The 22,889-nt window shown below is 38.7% G+C and overlaps 1 protein-coding gene across 2 annotated transcripts in view; it reads right to left on the bottom strand.

Moving 5' to 3' along the window:
• Window positions 1–3,481: 3,481 nt before the first annotated feature.
• The window catches only part of tbccd1 (TBCC domain containing 1), a 52,894-nt gene continuing 33,486 nt past the window's right edge, over window positions 3,482–22,889 (bottom strand). For both annotated transcript variants that reach the window (XM_043692978.1, XM_043692979.1), the window contains exons 3-8: window positions 21,705–22,042; window positions 16,719–16,868; window positions 9,638–10,004; window positions 7,192–7,378; window positions 5,625–6,122; window positions 3,482–3,890 (exon numbers count right to left, since the gene is read on the bottom strand). In XM_043692978.1, the coding sequence (XP_043548913.1) occupies window positions 3,761–3,890; window positions 5,625–6,122; window positions 7,192–7,378; window positions 9,638–10,004; window positions 16,719–16,868; window positions 21,705–22,040 (1,668 nt within the window). In that variant the 5' untranslated portion in view covers window positions 22,041–22,042 and the 3' untranslated portion in view covers window positions 3,482–3,760. The remainder of the gene's footprint in view (window positions 3,891–5,624; window positions 6,123–7,191; window positions 7,379–9,637; window positions 10,005–16,718; window positions 16,869–21,704; window positions 22,043–22,889) is intronic.

Here is a 22,889-nt window from a genome sequence, read left to right as displayed (position 1 = left end):
CATGGAGGAGATTGCCGAGCCTTTGGCTTTGATATCTATGTGGTCAATGTCTACAGGAATAGTACCAGAAGACTGGAGGATAGCAAATGTTGTTCCCTTGTTCAAGAAGGGGAGTAGAGACAACCTAGGTAATTATAGACCAGTGAACCTTACTTCAGTTTTGGATAAAGTGTTGGAAAAGGTTATAAGACATAGGATTTATAATCATCTCGATAGGAATAAGTTGATTAGGGATAGTCAACACGGTTTTGTGAATGGTAGGTTGTGCCTCACAAACCTCATTGAGCTCTTTGAGGGTGGATGAGGGTAAAGTGGTTGATGTGTATATGGATTTCAGTAAGGCATTTGATAAGGTTCCTCACGGTAGGCTCCTGCACAAAATACAGAGGCATGGGATTGAGGGCGATTTAGCGGTTTGGATCAGAGATTGGCTAACTGAAAGAAGACAGAGTGGTGTTTGATAGGAAATATTCATCCTGGAGTTCAGTTACTAGTGGTGTACCGCAAGGATCTGTTTTGGGTCCACTGCTGTTTGTCATTTTTATAAACAACCTGGATGAGAGCATGGAAGGGTGGGTTAGTACATTTGCAGACAACACGAAGGTCAGTACAGTTGTGGCAAATGGAATTTAATGCAGAAAAGTGAGGTGATTCACTTTGGAAGGAGTAACAGGAATGCAGAGTATTGGGCGAATGGTAAGATTCTTGGGTAATGTAAATGAGCAAAGAGATCTCAGTGTCCATGTACATAGATCCCTCAAAGCTACCACCCAGGTTGAAAGGGCTGTTAAGAAGGCATACGGTGTATTAGCTTTTATTAGTAGAGGGATTGAGTTTCAGAACCATGAGGTCATGCTGCAGCTGTACAAACTCTTATGGCCGCACTTGGAGAATTGTGTGCAGTTCTGGTCACCTCATTATAGGAAAAATGTTCAGAAATTTCAAAGGGTTCAGAGATTTACTAGGATGTTGCCTGGTATGGAAGGAAGGTCTTACGAAGAAAGGTTGAGGGACTTGAGGTTGTTTTTGTTACAGAGAAGGAGATTGAGAGATGATTTAATTGAGACATATAACATAATCAGAAGATTATGTTGGGTGGATAGTAAGAGCTTTTTTCTAAGGCTGGTGATGGTTAGCACGAGGGGGCATAGCTTCAAATTGAGGGGTGATAGATATAGGACATAGGTCAGAGGTAGTTTCTTTACTCAGAGTAGTAGGGGCATGGTTCGCACTGCCTGCAACAGTTTGGACTCACCAACTTTATGGGCATTTAAATGGTCATTGGATAGGCATATGGAATAGTCTAGGTTAGGATGGCTTCAGATTGGTTTCATAGGGCGGTGCAACATTGAGGGCCGAAGGGCCTGTACTACACTGTAACATTCTAGTAAATCCGGTCACCAAGAAACAGAAAGTTCCTAAGCCACGAAAAATACTTGATTTGATGGTCAAAAAGCATACTCCTTTAAATGGTAACTCTATTTCATTCTTTCAATGTTCCAATGTATGCCTACCTCTTTAACACCCTTTATTCATCTGGCCCTCTGGAAGTGTGTATGTACCTGCTAATGTACCATTCTTCGGCCTATTACTAATACAAGCAATTTACAGAATGCACACATTATAAAATTTTAGTATTCCCTGATATTATTGGAGGAATTTAGATTTCTGATAATATAAGCAGTGAACTAGGGATAGGGAGGAAAAAGAAGGTAGTTGTCTTTTAAATGAAGATAGTATGATTGGATATTCACCATATTATCATTCCAGCCTCTTATTACTATGTTGCACAACATTTCTGTCTCCAGAAATCATTGTGAATTCCCTCTGCCACATATTTTATGGATTAGTAGTAACAATAGTTCATAGCTGTTCTGCCAAGAAACTAAAAAGAAAAAGAGTAGCTCCTGTAGCCCCTCTATAGAATAATTGGCATTGATCTCACCCTTTGCAATTAAGAACTTGAACACATCTTCCCAGGATTTTGTGTACAAAACATGACAGCTTGCCTACACTCATGCCCTACATAACAATTAATTTACAATAAGTGAGAGGTTATCCACTTTGACAACAAAAACTGGAAAGCAAACTACTACCTGAACAGTGTTAGATCGGGAAAGGGGGAGAAGGTTTAATGACATATGGGTGTCCTTGTATACCAGTTGCTGAAAGTAAGCATGCAATTGAAACAGGTGGTGAAGGCAGTGAATTGTATGTTGGCCTTCATAGCAGAGGATTCAAGTACAAGAGCAGTAATACTTTGTGCATTTGCACAGGGCCTTGGTGAGAACACATCTGCAATACAGTGTGCAGTTTTGATCCATTTAAGATTGCTGCTCTAGAGACAGTACAATGAAAGTTTACCAGACTAATTCCTGGGATGGCAGGAGTGACTTATGAATTTATGTAGCTGCAGGGAAATGCCAATTGAAGACAAATATCTCCTCTAGTGAAACATTTAATAGTATTCTATGGACTGTGTTTGGCTCTCCTTAGCTGACCAATACCACTTGCAGAAATGTATGAGAAAATCATATGCTCTCAGGGAGATGGAAATAGCTTAAAATCAAACAAAATTATCAAGTATTAACTTCACAATTTAAAAAAATCCTACAACTTTCCTAAAATAGAAATGTTGTTTAAAAATGAACAAAAATATTTTTAAATCAATAGCAATGTTTAATATAATGCACAATAAACCAGAGGAACATAATACAGTTGGGATTCAACAATTAGCAATAAAGGATTTTTTTTCATATTATTCCATACTGTTTACAGAATGTTACTCATCATGGATAATACAAATATTTCCAAAAGTGGCAAAATCACTGCAACAAATCAACAGTTACACTTTAATACCTCCAGAAAATGGATGTCATGTTTAAATCAAGATAATTACTGAACAATTTTGATTTTCACAATCTTTAATTTCAAAGGTGCTTCCTCTGTTAGATCAGCAACTTTAAATCACTTACTGTAGTGAGAGAGGTTGGAGTGATAAATCATTTGAGATCTTAAATCACTTGGACTTAAAACAAAAAAGACAAACACAAGGTGGAACTGAAAGCTTTCATTCAGCCCAAAAACTCTTTTTAAACAATTCGTTTGTGGGATGTGGGCATTGCTGGCTAAGCCAGCATTTCTTGTCAATTCCTCATTGCCCTTGAGAAGGTTAAGGAATTACATCTCAAAGTTTCTTATAGATTCCAATCGTGTCAGAACACAGATAAAGCTTTTGAACCTGCCAACAGAAATGAGAAAGAGATTTTGTTTTGGGAGGTTGGGGGCTGGTGATGGTAGAAGATAAGAGACACACACACATCTCAAATAGGGATTATTTCCCTATCTCTCTGGCCTTAAAGCTACATCCACAGTGAGGGGTCAAGCTCCTTGTATGGAAAATGAATTTTCATTCGGGCCAAGTATAAAACTATATTGCATGAATCTCTTTTTAAAAAAAAAACACAATGGTTTTAGGAACAAAAGTGAAATGTATCTTAAACAATCTAATTATAAGACTGTCCCAGTTGACCCAGTTACAAAACTTAATGTAAAACTATTTGAAATACAATAATGGCACTAATGTCTCAAATGTGCATCAAAAGTATCTTGTATTACATCTTTGTGAAATGTGTAGTATAACCGCAATTGAATGACAAAGATCTACAAAAATGTATATTTGAAAGACATGCAATAATAAGAGCTCACATTTGTTTCAATTATAGCAATGAGTATAATCACCCAAACAAATTCTTAATCTTCAACATGTAGTCTGTTTTGAGGAAGCAGGTGCTGGGATGAGACTGTCCAGTTGCTGACGATGTCCAGTTTGATCAAGCCATTCACAGAACTCCTGCTCCACTAGGTTTTGAAACAGCTTGCGTTGTTCTCTGGAAGATAGAAATGCAAATATCAGCAAAATCCTGAAAACATTTTAAGCCTTCAACCAGTACAAATTCACTGACCAGAAATGAAGAATCTGGTCAGTGTCTGCCAGCTGAGCAACTGATCAACAAGAAAATCTCTTTGTTCTATTGTTTTTGCCCACCTGCAAATATGAAGTTTTACGTGAATCAAAATTAAAGTTGTGCTACCGTGTGGCTAGTCTTCAGAGATAAAGCATTTTATTGTTATCTTCCATCATGGAAAGAATAAAAAGTTAAAATATTTTCTCCAATCACTTAAAACAAATTCACACCTGCTTTCTAGTAGGAATGTAATTTGCTTATGCCCTTGAAGTTAATTCAATCTTTATTGTTAAAGTAGGTGGATGTACACTTAACATCCTTCAAACTTAACATACCAGAAACTCAATAGTTTGCCACCTTCACTATCATGTTGGTGCAATGGGGTAGGCATACAAAATTCTATTGTCAGTATCCAAGTCCAAATGGTCCAAAGACCTCCCATTACAAATTTGATTATGCAGTTCCATGCCCTGTTAACACAGCACTTCTTTGGAGCGAAGAACTTATTACAAGAATACAAGTATTTGATGTTTCATATAACTAGAGAGATAAACTATAGAATGGTTACCTGAGAATGATTATTAATTGAAATTAATGGAAGGGCCAGGAAGCTAGAACTAGAACAATGATAACAGCATTCTGAAGCTTGGAAAATTCTATATTTGTCTCATGGCATCAAAAATGCTGAGAGGTGATTTAATTACTTTATAGCTGCTGCCAGTACTGAGAAAAAAAACTCTTCTTGTTTGAGAGATGGATGCTCATATGAAAAGATTAGACAACTGTGCCCTACAGGTTGAGAAACTACAAATTTATCGGAATGTCTATAACTAGCAAAGATATCGTACTATACAACCCTCCTCTATTGGTAATATATACCTATGGTTTAAATCTTAAAATTAATCTTTGTACAGGAGATTTACCAAAAAATGACACTAATGAATCTAGGACCATTCCAAGTAGATGGGCTTTCCAGCCGACGGGTGGTATTTTACCAAAAGGTCCATGATCATTCACCAATTTCACGTAAAATACAGCAGGCTCACTGTACAGCAGTCCCAAGTGGGAAAGCTAACCAACACTCTTGTAGTTTATGACACTGAAGGCAACAGTGAAACCTTTCCTGATCCCAACTGAATCTGGCCTATTCCCTCCAGGTCAAGGGTGAATCTGAAATAGATTTCAATGTGATGTTGCCACAATCGATATTCTGCTCTTTGTCAGAACTGAAAGGGTAATTGTATCACAGGGTGCAGTGAACAAATAACTCCCCTGCATCTACCAAGCTACACTGATTTGGGGGTTTCAGTTCAATATCAATTTGCCGTGAAATAGCTGACCTCAGCTGGAATAACACATTAGATAATACAAGCAGCCTCACTGTCTCTAGGTGGCCAGGGAGGGCAGAAAAACAATGAGGATCCAACTCCTGATTGCCAGTGTGAGCACCAAGTTAGAATATGGGTTAGTTCAGATGACCATAATGGACAAAGATTCTTCAAGATCACTGTCTTAGATTAACATATGCAAAATGGTTGTCTAAGCAACAAATAGATACCTTGCCATATATAAAATCATATCCAGCTAGATTATTGCCTTCCAGAAAGGAGATGGAAGAAACAGCAATCCCAGCATTTTGAGTATATATTTACTAACTTGCTAAGACCGGCCTCCTTAATAGTCTTCTGCCAATTCTGAATCTTCTGCTCTCTCTGTCTTACAGCTTTTTCATATTGTGGTGGTAGTCCTCCAGGGATCTCCATCGTATCCCCCTCTATTTCAAATGGGATCACAAAAGGATGAAATTCTTTGGGGGACAGCAGCTGATAGACGGGCATTTCATTGTTGTCCACACCAATGCATAATGGCTTATTCCAGTAATTGGGGATTGTAGCTATCCCTGTCCTTGCCATGTGATCCTCCAACATTGGATAGTAAGTATGGTATGGAGCAAATGTTAAGCTCATGTTTCCAGACATGATTAGAGGGTTGGTGGGCGTGAGACAGTGAAAAGTGCATGATGATGATGATGAGACTGAAAGTCTATGGCAGATAGCTATTACTTTCACATCATCACAGCTATGGATGTGGATGGTTGTTTGAACAGGACCGAGAACAAAGGTTGTATTTCGGCAATTTTCAATACTGACAGACCTGCAATGAGAAAGCAATATTACATAAGGAAAATATACACACACAAAAATTCTTTATATATATTTACCTCACTTCAAACTTTATTTTCTTCTTCCCTTACTAAAGATCTGAATCCCTGCTTTATTGCACCATTTTTGTCGAGTTTGAGGAGGCAACTCAATCCAAGACCCTTACCAGTGCTGCTGTCTTAAGTAGTCAGTTGAAAGTTATGCGTTCCTGAGAGGAAATGTTTGGACTCCATTATGTGCCTCCATCAGTCAAACAAGGTATCTGTGAGTCACAATAAGGGGAATCACAATGACAGGAGAAAGTGATGATGAAGGGCTTATGCCTGAAACGTCGATTTTCCTGCTCCTTGGATGCTGCCTGACCTGCTGTGCTTTCCCAGCAACACACACTCAACTCGAATCACAACAACAGGCACAGACCTAACTTGTTTGACTTCAAGCTGCAGCATGTTAGTACTTCACGGTGGCCTTGTCCCTTTCTATCGCTATCATCTTGCACTTACCAAACTGACCTCTTGAGCAGTCCCAAATTTAATCACTCTGCTATTTGTGGCAATATCTTCAGTTCCTATAGTTCAAAGCTCAGGAATTTCCTCTCTACCTTATTTCCTCCTGTACAACACTCCTTAAAGCCTCTTTTTGATCAAGCTTTTGGTCATCTGCCCTAAAATATCATGTGTCTCAGTGTCACAATTCATTTTACACTGATCTAGTGAATATGTCAGGATATTTTAATACTTTAAAGACGCAATACAAATATAAATTGTTGCTGTTTAGATAGTCTACTTAAAATTAATAATTCTTGATAACAAAGAAACAGTACAAAGTTCCCTACAGTGAAGTAGTAACAATACTGCCTATAGTATAGTACATGACAGTGATTTTTTTGCAAAATCTATATCATTGAAACCTTACTAAAAATCAAAAAGAAAATCCAGAGTTTCATACTGAAATACACATATATAATATTACAAGCAAAACCATTAATTGTAGGCTTCATTTTTAAATTTAAAACTAATACCAATTCCTCAATATTTTTCTTCTGTAAATGTAAATCTCACCTTAAAGGAGATAAGAGATATATATAGCAGTCATTGCAGCGATGAATTTTAACATGAGCTCCAACCAGTTGATCTGAGCTCTTAGCCAGGGTTTGCTTGTATACTTGTGTCATTACCACCACCTTGTGGCCTTTAGGTGCTGTATAAATATTGCATGCAATCTTTGCCCGTTTTGTCGTACCTTCAACTTAGAAGCAGAGAAAATAGCTCAGTAGTATTGTCTGAATTGTTAAAAGTCTAAATATCAAAAGTCAGTGGCTGGCTGGAGCAAAACCATAAGAGCAAATTCAACAGCACAATCTAAATTACTGATCTAATAATTAAATCCACCATAAATGAGTTGAAACGTAACAGAGAAAACTTGTAAATTTAAACTTGTTTCTGAAATCGTGTGGTTATAATATAGTTATTCCAGCTAATTTGAGCATCAGAACTTTCACTAAAGATTGCACAATTCCAAATCTTAAAATCAATAATATGTTGATTCCAGGTTGATTTAGTTGTCACCACTGAAACAAAAAACGAATGATTATGAACCTGGCAACTCCAATAAATACAGAGACATTTTCTTTGAAATAGAAATTCATCTTATGTTGTGGGCTTCATTCAGAAAGCTTCCAATCTCCAATTTCCCTTGAAATTACTGGTGAACTGCTGCTGTTAAAGGTACTCCCACAGTACTGTTAAGTAGGCATCTACTCAGCAACAATGAAGGAAAGGGAAATTTTATCAAAATCAAAATGGTGAGAGATTTAAAAAGGAACTTCGAATTGGTGGTGTTAAGTACTTGGTACATTTCTCCTTCTAAAAGGTAGGCCACAGGTTTGGGATGTGTTGACTTGTTGCAGTGTGTCATTTCGAGAGGTTGAAAGCCACCTTGTGACCAGGAGGCAGCACCTTCTGTTGAGGCCAGAAAGGCCTTTCGTTGGATGTAGAAATTCAGTCTGCTGGGTCCAGAGTGTGCGCATCAACCAGAGGAGGGCAAGGGTACAAGGAGAAGGCAACTACAGGACAGTTTGAAGAGGATGGATCAAGCTTTGGAGGCGAGAGGAAACTGCAAGAGATGTGCAGGCATCAAGTGAAAGTGGAGAAGGCTAATGAGTGAGTTAGTGAAAAAGTACCCCTGAAAACCAAAAAGTATACCTTGGAAAAAAAACTATTTAAACAATTCCTCTAAAAGCAAACAATATTTTGACCTTTGTAACATGATTGTAAATGAAGGATGAATGGTGCCTTTAGCTTCCTTCTATATTAAGGATTTCTTGTGTATAATTGAGCCCATTAATTCAGATCTTGATGGACAGCTATCTTGTATCAGGGTTTTTATCTGTACCTTTCATAGCTTAGTATAATGCCAAGTGAACCATTTATTCGGTAAGGCAGCTTTCCCTTCAAAGTTAAAAAGAAACTGTAATACCATGCCAATATGTAAGGTAACATAATGTTTGCCAAAACAATTCCAAAATTATTTCCATCTAAACCTAAAATATTATTGTTTTCAACCTGCCTGCTACTCAAACAAATGCTGGTGATATGCATTTGACAGCTTTTGATATTGTTCAACTTATGTTTCATGCTTCAATGACTCAAAGGGCTCGATCTTAATTCAATCCAAATCCATTCACTTAGAGTAACACAGCTAAAATTGGACTTTACCGAATCAAAAAGGCAGATCAAAAATCATTAGCTTAAACTGATAAAATATATTAATTGAGTCAATTTGGTCAACAAAAAACCTATCACCATAAACTGAAGTACTATGAGTGTGAGAAGAAGTGCAGTGCTTAAATGATCAACTTTAGACGGCCCCTGTAATAAAGTCCTTTTCCCCACCGATTGTACAACCGGTCTCTTTTTGAAAGACCAGGAAGGCTGTGCAATGTTTAATATATTGGACAATGGACCATTTGAGAATCACAGATGCTAATTATCATCTTAAATGATATTTCCAATTTTCAGGGATGTTAAAGTATGCTGGTGGGCAGAGGGCAGGAAATGCACCCATTAAGCCAAAAATAGTTCCAAAAAAAAAGTCACTCCCATAAGCTTGCTTATCCTGTCACTAAATTCTTGAGAATGATCTCTTGTTTTCACTTCCTTAGTATGATGGTGTACATTAATGAGAGGGGGCAGGGAGTAAAGAGTTGAAAAATAGAATCCTGGCAGCCCTGAAAAAACAGCAAGTGTTTTCAGGAACCTGTAGCAAAACTCTTGTGGTATTTTTTGAATGCAGCAGCTATTTTTATGGTGAGAAGCAATATGAATTGCTACATGAGCTTCAGGAAAAAGAACAGAATCCATACTTACTATCTAGCTCCCAAATGCCAACACCAATCCCATACGCAAAACAGTTCCTAGTCATAAATATTTTTGATGTCGTGGACTACTTGAAATTCAAATTACAATGAGTTCTACAGCTTTTACTTTCAAGATGTAGTTAAATTACCTTGCTGTGCCCACGCCAGTTTCTTTCCTTTTCGGAAGCAGACTGCAGTACCAAATGGATTTGGTCCTAGCACACTTCTCAACCAGCTCTGTAGTTTACGGAAACAGAACATCTTGGAGAGTCTGGAGTAGCCAGATGTGGCTAGAACCGGTTGCCAGAGAGCCAGTTCGTGCACAGGATAAACTACTTCATTCTGACCAACACTTCCTTCAATGAGAAAGTTCAATGCTTTCACTGCTTCTACAGATATCATACTGTCATGGGTTGTGTTGTTTGAAGCAGTGAGTTGTTCAGGGTCCAGTAGAAGCTCCAGCAACTCTGACAAGTGGTTCAGAACAAATACCAGATGGTTGTGGTCATCCATATTCTGGATTGTACAAAGACAAAATGTCAATTTTCAGTAATTTATTATGAAACATTGAGTACTGAAATATTTATGCAACATAAATAAACAAGTAAAACATTTTAGTAAAAAACTAGCAATAGAAATTATCACTGGTTATAGCTGAAAAACATTTCATTTGTTAAATTATAATCAAGTAATTTGGTGCAGATCAATTTATATTGGAACTTTAAAAAAGCTGTAAAGATCGATAGATCTAACTCAAAGAAAATTAGGATTATTTTTAGACCAATTACCATACTGAGTAGAATAAATTGAGTAACAGGCCAGTGGCACCAGACATGAAAGTACTTTTCTGACTTTAGGTAACATTGAAAAATTCTAATATCTATTTCCAAGGAGAGATATTTTCCACCTCAATGACTAGAAAAAAAACAATTCAAATGTATTATGTTGATGTACACCCAGTGAGTGTTTCATTAGACATGACATTATGTGCCAAAATTAGGGATCATATTGTGAGGGTGGAATAGAAACTAAAATTGGCCATAAGACAGAAAGCAAGGGTACTTGTAAATATGCAGATTTTCTAATCAAATGCTATCATAAGTAGAGTGGTCAAGAAGTCTTGTTATATCCTGTTTTTGCTTCTATTAACTACTCATTAGTAATCTGAATGAGAACATTGGGCACTCAATTATAAACACAAACAGAAATTGATAGAAAAACTCAGTGGGTCTGGCAACATCTGTAAAGCAGAGTTAACGTTTTGGTCCAATGACTCTTCTTCAGAACACAATAACTGCCAAAAATAATTATACCAAATTATACAGAAAATCAAGAAAAAAGATAAGAAAAATTTGAAAAGCCTGGAGATATATTTTTGTAAACAGCTTCCAATATAAGCTAATAACTTCATATTTGGTTAAGTGCACTTAATTGGGAGCATAGAACATAATGCGGGTGGGTATTGTTTAAAATGAGAGTGAAAACTATGACAGTAATCACTCTGCTCCAACAAATCTTCTCAGGCAAACATTCTTGGTTTGGCTTGGCTGAGTCTCTCATTTATTTATCTGTCGGAAAATAGAGATGATAACATTGGGGCATTGAGGTAAAAACAATGACTGCAGATGCTGGAATACAGATTCTGGATTAGAGTGGTGCTGGAAAAGAACAGCAGTTCAGACAGCATCTCTTGCTCCACTGGGGCATTGATAATGGACTAGTAATCCAGATACTAAGGTAATGTTCTGTGGAGCCATGTGCAAAAGGTGGTGCAATTCAAAAAACACAGAATTAAAAATCTACTGATAGTAATTGTCAATTGTCATAAAAACTCATCTAACTAAAGATCATTTGGGAATGATTAAGAAGTCTGGCCTACATGTGACTCTACACCCACAGCAATGTGGTTAACTCTTAAATGGCCTGTGAAATAGTCAAACAAACCACTTAAAAGAAACCACAATGAGGTCACTTAAAATGTCTCAAAAAGGAATGAAACCAGACAGACAACCTGGAAACAACAAACACTGCAAAGTCTTCCTTACAAACATTTGGGGCTGCTCACAGACTAGTCAAGCAACAACCTGACATAGTATTTCTCATGGAATCATACGTTATATCATTATTGCATCATACCATTGGCTCAGACAATGTCCCAACAAACCCCATTGCCCTCCTTGTCCCATCAGGAATACAGACAGAACAGAAGTGGTGGCACAGTGGCATACAGTTGGAAGGGAGTTGCTTTAGGAATCTTCGATATTGACTCCAAACCTCATGACATCTCAAGGCATTGGGTCAAACATGAGCAAGCAAACTTCAGACTGATTACCTTGCACAACCCTCTGCAGCTGATGAAGCACTGTTCAAAGTTGAATACCACTTGGAGGAAAAACCAAGTGGCAAGGGTGACAAAATGTAGTTTGGGTGGTAAATTTCAATGGCCACTAACAAGAGTGGTTCAACAGCGGTACTGCTAACAGGGCTTGTCAAGTCCTAAAGCATACAGCTACAAGACTGGGTCTACGGCAGGTAGCAAAGGAGCCAACAACAGGGAAACATAGCTGACATTCATCCTATCCTCACCAATCTGCCTGTCCAAGACAGTATCAGTAAGAGCCAAACCATCAATAACCATGAGACAGTCTTTGTGGAGACAAAATCCCATCTTCACAATGAGGATTCCGTCCATTTGGTGTGTAGTACTAGCATCGTGCAAAAATAGGCTAAACTTTGAACAGATGTAGTAACTCAAGACAGGGTATGTGTGGCACTGTAGGCCATTGAAAGCAGCAGGATTGTATTCAGACACAACCTGCAATCTCATGGCTCAGTATACCCACTCTACCATTACCAACAAGCCAGGCGATGAACCCTAATTCAATGAAGCTACAAGAAAACTAAGCAAGGGACAGTACCAAATACTCCCAAAAATGAGCATCAAACTGGTGTAGTTACAACACAGGACTGCTGGCATGCCAGACAGCACAAGCAGCAAGAGACAGTCAGGGTTAAGTGATTCCACAATCAACGGATCAGATCTAAGCTCTGCAGTTCTAATACATCCAGTTGCGAGTAGTGGTTGATGATTAAGTGATTCACTGGAGGAGGAAGGTCCATAAACATCCCCATCTTCAAGATGGGGAGCCAACACTTCAGTGCAAAAGACTGAAGCATTTACAACAATCTTCAGCCAGAAGTGCCAAGCCAATGATCAGTTATAGCCTACTCTGGAGGTTCTCAGCTTTAAAGATGCCTGTCTTCAGCCAATTTCAACTTCCTCCATGGAACAGCAAGAAACTGTTGAAAGCACTGAGAACTGCAGAGGCTATGGGGCCCATCAGTCTATTCCAGCAATAGTACTGAAGACACACCTCTAGTCAGTCACTGGCCTTGTACACAAAAAAACAGGACAAATCCAACTCAGCCAAGGACCACCCCATCTGTTCACTCAATCATCCATAAAAAGTGATTGATGGGATAATGAACTGTGCTATCAAACAATTTTATTTGCAATAACTTACTCACTCATGTTCAGTTTGAGTTCTGCCAGGTGCACCTTTCTCATGGCCTCATTCGAGTTTTCGGTCAAAGACTGGCAATAAAGCTTAAATTCAGAGGTGAGGATAGAGTGATTGCTCTTGACATCAAGGTTGCATTTATCTGAATGGCATCAGGGAGCCTAGCAAAACCAAGAACCATTGGGAATCAGGGTGAAAACTCTTAACTGATTGAAATCATACCTAGCACCTAAAGGAATAGTTCTGGTTGCTGGAGGTCAGTCATTTCAGTTCTTGAACATCTCTGCAGAAGTTCCTCAGGGTAATATCCTAGGCCTAGCCAACTTTCGCTGCTTCAAAGACTCTCCCTCCATCATAAAAGGTCAGACGTTTGCTGAAGACTGCACAACATACAGCGTCGTTTGTGATTCCTCAGACATTGAAGCAGTCCATTTCTGAATACAATGAGACCTGGATAACATTCAGGTTTGGGCAAACAAGTGGCAAGTAACATTCATGCCAAACAATGAAAGAGCATGATCATGTCCAGGGAGAAAGAATCTAACCATCAGCCTTTGAAATTCAATGACATTATCACAACTGAATCCCCCACTATCAACATTCTAGAGGCTAGTAATAATGAACTGGACTAGCAATAACAAAAACAGTGGCTACAGTAATAGATCAGAGACTGGCATCCTGCAGTGGTTAACTCACCTCCTGACTCCCTGAAGCCTATCTATAAACTGCAAAGCACAAGTCAGGAGTGGATGACTGGACGTCAACTTGCCTGGAAGACAGCAGCTCCATCAGCACTAGAGAAGCTTGACACCATTCAGGACAAAGCAGCCCACGTGATTAGCTCAAATCCACACTCACTCCATCGACTCCTAGCATGCAGCAGCATCAGTGTGCACTACCTACAAGATGCACTGCAGGAATTCATCAAAGCTCCCTGGACAGCCCCTTCTAAACCCATGACCACTATTATCTAGAAGAACAAGGGAGCAGACACATGGGAAAACCACCAGTGCAAGTTTTCCTTCAAGCCATTCACTATCCTGACTTGGAAGTACATTGCCATTCTTTCAGTGACTCTAGGTCAAAATCCTGGAACTTCCTCCCTAACATTGTGGGTGTCCCTATACACTAAATAGACTGCAGCGGTTCAAAAAGACAGCACACCACTGCTCAAGGGCAACTAGGAAAGGCAATAACTGCTGCCTCCCAGCCAGCACACCTACATCCCAAGAATAAATAAAACAAAAATTACGATCATGATAATAATAATAGGTTTTAAAAGAATTTCTTTAATTTAGTGTCCGATTTTGTTGGATTGAGTAAATTTTCAATAAATAAAATTATTGACGAATTAGCAAATAGGGAACTAAATTATATTTTGTTTGAGTATGTTAACTGCAAACACTGTGTAAGGAAAAATGTCATATGGCCCAGGTAAAAACTAAAGTCATTTGTTTATGATGTAAAATTAGACTAAAAAATATGAAAGTGCTTTTGAAATCTGTGCAACTTTTACTCTAAGACTTAAAATGTTTTGTTTTGTAACTTGGTAGGTGTACAACAGGCCTATTAGCTGTGTATAGTTATTTGGAGCTTAAATTTGTTTTAGACATCTATAGTTGTTGTGGAGTCACATGCAGTTCTTCTGGTTAAAGGATATTGATAGGTTTTGAAGAACATTCTGACATATGAGTTGGGACAACTGAGCTGGGACATCTGAGCTGGGAGGTGGCACTGCGTGTTCTAGGCTGGGTCAACATCTTGGAATTCCCTCCCTAATTCCTGCCATTGTGGGTCTATTCACAGAAGATGGACTGCAGCGGTTCATGAAGGCAGCTCACTTCTCTCGGGGCAACTAGGCTGGGCAATAAATGTTGGCCAGCCAGCAACGCCCACATCCCATGAATGAATTTTAAAGAAGGCAGACATATACACTGTTCTACCAGTGTGACCTTATCCTGCAGAAGTTTATGAAGTTAGCAAGCTAGGAGAAAGAAGCTGTTAGAAAATCATCTAACAAAGTGATTAGCATATCAAGAATGAAATCAGGTGACAGTGGGAAGTAATGGCACATTATTTTTAAAGAAACCAATGAGGAATGGGACAGACATGCTTGCCAGTTCAAAACTGACTGAGCTATACCAGTAAGTTAATGAAAAATTGGGGTGTCTCTGATCATGACCAGGACAAGAGGCTAGCAAGGATTAACAGGTGCTGCTTCTTAAGGGTTTAATATACAAGGGAACACTGAAGACAGAAAGGAAACTTCAGTCAACAGAACAGAATGAGAGACATGTGCATGGACAACTGGTATCATACTGGATAAACTGAAAACCACTGTTTTTATCAATTATTATTTATTTTGAACTTGTTACAGTAAATTTAATAAATTCTGTAAAACTTTATGAAATCTATTTGTACCTGAAATGGAAATTGTAACTAATCAGGACTAGCAAACTTTTAGATTGAGTGTGAGGGATCCAATTTAGAACTGTAATTGACATAAGGTTTTAAAATTGAAGTTTAAAGTGAACCTCAATATTTTTCATTCTGTCTCACCTACTTCATGAAGAATATTCTGAATTTTAAGAACCATTGATACTTACAGCAGAGGGAGATAATTAGGTCCTAGCAGCGCAACATGTACAAACTCCAACCTGGAAGCACTGAGTTATAAACAAATACCTGATGCAGCAAATGTGTGTTCATTAGAAAAATGTGGCGATTAAAGCAGTCTGATCTAGCTGTTTAGAAGCTTATAAAGATAAGATCAATGACTTGATTGAGATAATTAGGATAAGGCCTACCACATAAATGGAGGAACCATGGAAGAAACCAGATTTGGAAGTTTTTTATTCTCAAAAATGACTAAACCAATGGCACTGGATTCCAGACTGATTCTTTAAAGGTCCTTATGGTAGAAATAGATGAACTTCTGGAATAGGAGGCAGTTACAACACATGGAAGGCAAGTAATAGATCATTTTTGGGCAATAATTAACAGGTCTGGCGCATGTAGGGGAATAATTAAGTTTTTTTGGTGAGGAAACTCAAATCAGCTATAGGAAGTGATAACAGGCAAGCACAATGGGCCTTATGACAGCTTCTGGGTCTTTTGTACACAACAAAAAAAAGCTTAAAACTCAAAACCACTCAGGAATTGAGTTAATGTTAAAAATCAATTTATTAAACTATATTTGTGAAGATTTAAAATTACATCTTAAAATTGTACAACACAATTCAATCAAATTAATGTTTTAATAACCATGAAACTGACTGAATCCAAAGTAGAGCTTTTACAACACATGAAAATGTTAACTTTATGAACTGTTATATTTGAAAGTTAAGCTAACTGCAAAAATGTATCCAAACTGACACTTAATCAGGTACTGATAGAAGATATCAGCAGTAAACTAGAATGTTCCATTTGTGAAAATACAGATTTGAGAACCTTGTTCCTACTTACAAAATTAACGTTTTTTCCTTACAATTCCTAAAACTCCAGTGTAATTATTTACAAATCAGTTTTGAGATAGGGAAGTGCAGAATTAACAGACTTATTTTCTACTCATCAACTAGAAAATCAAGTTCAATAAAATGAGAATTATAGAGTGTGTTGAATAACTTTTTAAACTGTAGTAAAATAATCAAAGTTTGTATACTGTCTCTTAATGGTCAGACTGCATTTTATTCATCATACAAAAACCCACCTTGTTCTGAGAATTAGATTTACCATCTAGATCAGGTGATCGTGACCTGGGACTTGGCCATTCCTCACCAATCAAGGATGTTCGGAGAGAAACTTTGTTCAGCTGCTGTACGTACAGAAACAGCAGAAACTGCAGTGTGTCTACTGACAGCTGGGAGGAAAGAAATGGCTCAATTTAAATCAGTGTTTGTTTAAAAATTACAGAACATATAAATCCTTCAAAGTATTTTGCAGAAATAGAACGCATAAAAAGTAAAATGATCATTTTAATAAGCTCAACATAAAATCTATTAAAATACTATTAATAATACTAATGTAGTTAACATTGAGGCTTTATCGAAAGCACATCATTAATTTCATTTAGAGTTATCACTAAAAGATCCATTGTAAAAGCCTTCTCTTCAACTAGGATACAAGTCTGGATAGCCTCAAGACGACTTATCCTTTATCTTTTCTGAATTTCCTCACACCTGGTGTTAAGGATGTCATCTGATTTCCTAGTTTTCTAATTATCTGCATTTGGCCTTGTGTCAAAACACCTATCCAATGATACCAATTCATTCCTGTCAATCATTACGATGGATGAGATTAGAAAATCTCCCAGTTCAATTAATTATTAACCTGCATTATTTTTGTAGTGAAAGTTTTCCGAAATGTGCTTTTTATTAAATACAAACACCAATTGATAATCAATAAGGTTATGAGATACTAATATAGTTCAGTGACAAACACTTGTATAAATACATTATTAATATGTGCCAAAGGTAATTAAAAATACTTCCAACTACCCAAAAGTTCAGTCAGAAAATGCATCACATGGTAAGTAGTAGTTCTAAGCAGACCAGGCGTTTCTCAAAAACCAACCTTAATCTGCATGAAGCACAAGATTTGGTTGGATGTTTGCTCGCTGAGCTGGTAATTTATTCTCAGATGTTTCGTCACCATGCTAGGTAACATCATCAGTGAGCCTCCAATGAAGCACTGGTGTTCTGTCCTTCTTGCTATTTGTGTACCTTGGTCTGTTGTGGTGGGTGATATCACTTCTGGTTTTGTTTCTGAGAGGATTGTAAATGGGGTCCAGATCGCTATGTTTGTTAATGGAGTTTCAATTTGAATGCCAGGACTCTTGGAATTCCCGTGCATATCTTTGTTTAGCCTGTCTCAGGATGGATGTAGTGTCCCAGTCAAACTGGAGTCCTTCTTCATCTGTGTATATGGATACCAGTGAAAGTTGGTCATGTCTTTTGGTGGCTAGTTGGTGCTCATGTATCCTGGTGGCTAGCTTCCTGCCCAATTGTCCAATGCAATGTTTGTTGCAGTTCTTGCAGGGTATTTTGTATACGACGCTCATTCTGCTGGTTATTGGTACGGGGTCCTTTAAATTCATCAGGAGCTGTTTCAGTGTGGTGGCAGGTTTATGGGCTACCATGATGCCTGGGGGCCAGAGTAATCCAGTCATCATGTTTGAGATATGGCAGGGTGGCTAGAATCTCTGGGCGAGTTGTCTTCTTGTTGTGGTCTGTTTCTCCACAAATACGGATGAGAAATTTCAGGCCAAAAAACTCGGTACACTAATGCAACTAACCATGAATGGACAAGTACACTAGAGCGAGCTTTCAACACTAAACAACAGCAAACCAAGACAAAGAAAAGACAGCCCTACAAGAAAGAGTGGCCAAGCTCACGCACAATGACAACATAGACAATTCAGACACTTGGATAAAGAACCTGTCGGACCGATCATTCCCAGATACAAAGAACAGCGGTCCTAGCATAAGGGATGCACTTCAACACAGGGACGCGGACAAAAAGGACTTCCTAGCAGCACTGGAATCCACCCTGAAAGACAACAGACTTGTGGAAGAAACCCAGCAGGCCATCAGACAGACAGCAGCACTAACACTAAGCAGAAAGAAACAAGGGAACACTCTTGACACACTGGAAGGGAAAGCCGTGGAAAGGACTCAGAAAAGACAGAAATATCATAATCCTACCAGCAGACAAAGGGCACATGACCGTCATCCTGAACAGAACACAATACATTGAAAAAGCAAACACATTACTTGCCGATACCGATACCTATCAACAGGTGGCACTGGATCCAATTCCACAGCTAGAAAACCATATTAAAGCATCCCTGAGGAAACTTCACAAGACAGGTGAAATTAACAAGACAGACCTCCAAAGAATGAAATCCGAAAGACACAACACATCCAGTTTCTACAGATTACCAAAGGTATATAAACAAGGGACGCCCCCTCAGACCCATAGTCTCACTTCCTGGTACACCAACATATAGACTGACAAAAGAACTACAACTCAAACTGAAATGCCTATGAGAAGGCTCAAGCCACTCCATCCACTCCGAGGAATTCCTTCACATCGAAGACACCAAGGTAGAGAATGCTGAGGTCATGGTTTCCTTCTACGTGATGGCCCTATTAACATCATTAAGCATTACCCTCGCCGAAGAAACATTGGCCTCACTGCTAGATGAACCAAGGACACAAACACATGACAGCACCAACTCCATCAGCAAGGACAGCATCCTCAAACTAGTAGACCTGTGCCTCTCAACCCAATTCACCATCAAAGACAAGATCTATAAACAAATCAATGGGATGTCTATGGGATCACCAATATCAGGGCTCCTGGGTAGGCAGTTATGCAGAGGTTAGAACAAACAGCCCTTCCCAAGGTCCAGCCCAAACTCTGGGTCCACGATGTGGATGACACCTTTGTCAACACCAAATTCAACGAATTAGAAGAAACCCACAAGCAACATCCTTGCTGGTATGAAATTCACCAAAGAGAAGGAGAACAACAGATGCCCCTTCCTAGACGTCAAAATAGAATGAAAAGCCAATGGAGAGCTGCAGACCAGCATCTAGAGGAAAGCCACACACACACTGACCAGATACTCAACTACAGGAGCAATCATCCCAACATCCACAAACGGAACAGCATTGGGACATTATTTAAATGAGCCACAACATACTGCAGTACCAATAACTATGAGAAGCCCAGGAAAAATACCTATACAACGTAATCAGGAATAACAGGTACTTGAAAAGCGCAGTCCACCGATTCCTACACAACAGACCTTATCAAGAAGACAACTCGCCCAGAGACTCTAGCCACCCTCCCATACATTAAAGACATTGTGGAGATGACAACCAGTCTACTCTGGCCCTATTTCATCATGGTAGCCCCACAAACCTACCACCACACTTAAACACCACCTGATGAATTTGAAGGACTCCGTACCAACAACCAGCAGAACAAATGTCATATACAAAATACCCGGGAAGGACTGCAACAAACATTACATTGGACAGACAGGAGGAAACTAGCCACTAGGATACATGAGCACCAGCTAGCCACCAAAAGACATGACTAACTATCACTAGTATCCATACAACATATGAAGAAGGACTCCAGTTTGACTGGGGCAATGCATCCATCCTGGGACAGGCTAAACAATGAGACACACGGGAATTCCTAGAGTCCTGGCATTCAAACCAGAACTCCATTAACAAACTTATCGAATAGGACCTCATTTACCAACCTTTCAGAAAAAGAACCAGAAGTGATATCACCTACCATAACAGACCAAGACACAGAAATAGCAAGCAGGACAGAACACCAATACTTCATTGGTGGCTCACTGATGTTACCTCGTATGATGATGAAACATCTGAGAACAAATCCACCGGCTCAGCGAGCAAACTTACAACCTGATCCACAATCCGAGCTACAAATCTTTTCCAAAATCGCAAGCACAAAACTTGGTTAGTGTGGAAGCAGTTACGATGCAAAGAGTTAGCTAGGGATATTGTAATGAATACAATAGATTTATTGTAAATTTGTTTTTTAAATGCTGGAAGAATGATTAAGTTAATCTTTGATCACTAACTTTGTACTTTACTCAAGAATTCAATTCAAGGGAATTAAAGTGAGGAAAGAAAATTTATATTTTACCCAGCTGAATAGTTCAATGGAAACACTATTTGAAATTTATAGTGCTAACTAAACAATTTTAAAATGCAATTTTTCAATAAGACCCACTGCAACTCTCACTAAAACAAGTAAAACTCGTGTGAACGTGACTGTCACTGTGCCATCCTTTCACTGTGTTTCTTTAGCTAAAATGGCAGCATGCTTGATCAAAAATATATCCAGTTGTCAGAGTTTTTGGTCCTCCTCCAATGGATACCAAATCTAGTTTATCTTTTGCACTGGGACATATTTCCATAGCTGGAAATGTGTTGCTGGAAAAGCGCAGCAGGTCAGGCAGCATCTAGGGAACAGGAGAATCTAATGCCCGAAACGTCGATTCTCCTGTTCCCTAGATGCTGCCTGACCTGCTGCGCTTTTCCAGCAACACATTTCCATCTCTGATCTCCAGCATCTGCAGACCTCACTTTCTCCTCATATTTCCATAGCTGTCTTCCCGGACTTACTGTTCCATTTTCTGACCAAGACTGAATGAAGGCAGCTTAACAAAACTGGTGGCTGATATTTAAAATGAATTGCTTGCCAGAGTTTGCAGTCATAATTCTTAAATTAGGGATGTTTAGTTGTCATTCCATTTAAATTTATTGTTTTGTTTCATAAATCTAATGCTAACTAGCATATAGAATAAATGACATGAAGTATTAATAAGGGGACTTTCTAAACAAATATACCTGATAGTGTTAGAAATCACAAAGATCTATGATAGATTCGCATTGATAACTGTCATTCTGATATAGATGTGAAATCACTCACTGGGTTCCTTTTTAATAAAACATCCACAACTTGGGGTCTATGTGGAGATGGTCATGTGCCAGCATACCTCATCAGTGCTCTTGATAAAAAGCTATCTATAATCACTATTCAAGGTTCACAAAGCCAGTCAGTAATATACTGCAGGGAATTTTTAGCTGATACTTTTTTTTTCTATTGCAGAGTAAAATGAAGAATTCACCAAAATTAAAGTCAATACCTTACTTTTCAGTTTGTCAACTTCCTCTTCTGACCTGCAATGAGATACTGCCTCAGCCCACTCCAGCCTCTCCTCTGAACTTCTCTCTAGAAGACTGTCAAACGTTTCAAAATACAGCCAAGCCAAATATTCAGCCAGTTGCAACTTTCCACAAGCAATGTGCCTCCACATTGGCCAAGAAAGTCTGGGATAACCACCATCTCCTCCCTTTGTTCGAACATATGTTGCCATTTTTCGAAGGTAGTGCATACTGAATTTTGAAGGAGGTGGGATCTGCAATACCCCAACAATGAAGGTTTCATGTTTTACCCAAAGATGAACACTTGGCTGCTCCATTTCTGCAGAAAAGAAAATAGTTTACTTCAGTGTTGGTTTAATGATAGCAATAGAAGCCAATGATTTTCACCAATGACTCTGTTTCATTGATAATGCGACTTCATTCAGGTGCAACACATGGAGTCAGCTGAAGTAAATCCCTGTTTCAGTGTTCGGTTTCCATGCTAGTGAGTGACTGGCTCCCCTATTTGCCTTTTTCAACAGGAGTTTCATTTTAAAATTGTTTGAGCTGGTTGACATAGGGCCGGGTAACTTGACTGATGGCATCTTTTATGTTTCTCTCCCACTCCCTTATCCCTCTTCTCAATGTTATCCCTCTAGTTTGGGGATTATGCTGCTCCCTGATCCTTTCTCTAGGTGTCAACCCTCTGACTTGCTTAATTCCCACAAGTTAAAGCTGCTCTTCTTGACTTGTGCTATTTATGTCTGGAGCCCTCACAGCAACGGTTCAGGAGAGGGAAGTGATGTGTGGGAGAGGCGGAGGGTTAGGGTCATCAAGAAGGACTGTCCACAGTAGTTGGAAGAATTAGACATAAGCTAAGGAGATAAGGAGAAGAGGGTTAGCAAGATGAAGGGGGAGTAGTGAGCATGAGGTTCAGCAAGCAGGATGGATGACTAAAAGGAGAGGCAACAAGTGGGAGGTGATTAGTAAGTTAGGATAAAATAATTGTTTTTAGAAGTTACTTTACATTGCTAAATTGCTATTGGTATTTCAATTAACGGGGTATAATTTTTACTTTTTCCTGATGAGAAAGATCCTATAGAAATTAACTGTAGCTTTTACATCCGTTTTAATGGGCAAGTTGGATTTGCTTAAAGTTGTTCGAATAAAATTGCACTTGTTCAGGA

The sequence above is a fragment of the Chiloscyllium plagiosum genome, chromosome 7 (genome assembly GCF_004010195.1).
Source record: "Chiloscyllium plagiosum isolate BGI_BamShark_2017 chromosome 7, ASM401019v2, whole genome shotgun sequence".
Lineage (NCBI taxonomy): Eukaryota > Metazoa > Chordata > Chondrichthyes > Orectolobiformes > Hemiscylliidae > Chiloscyllium > Chiloscyllium plagiosum.
This window is presented reverse-complemented; position numbering and strand designations above follow the sequence as displayed.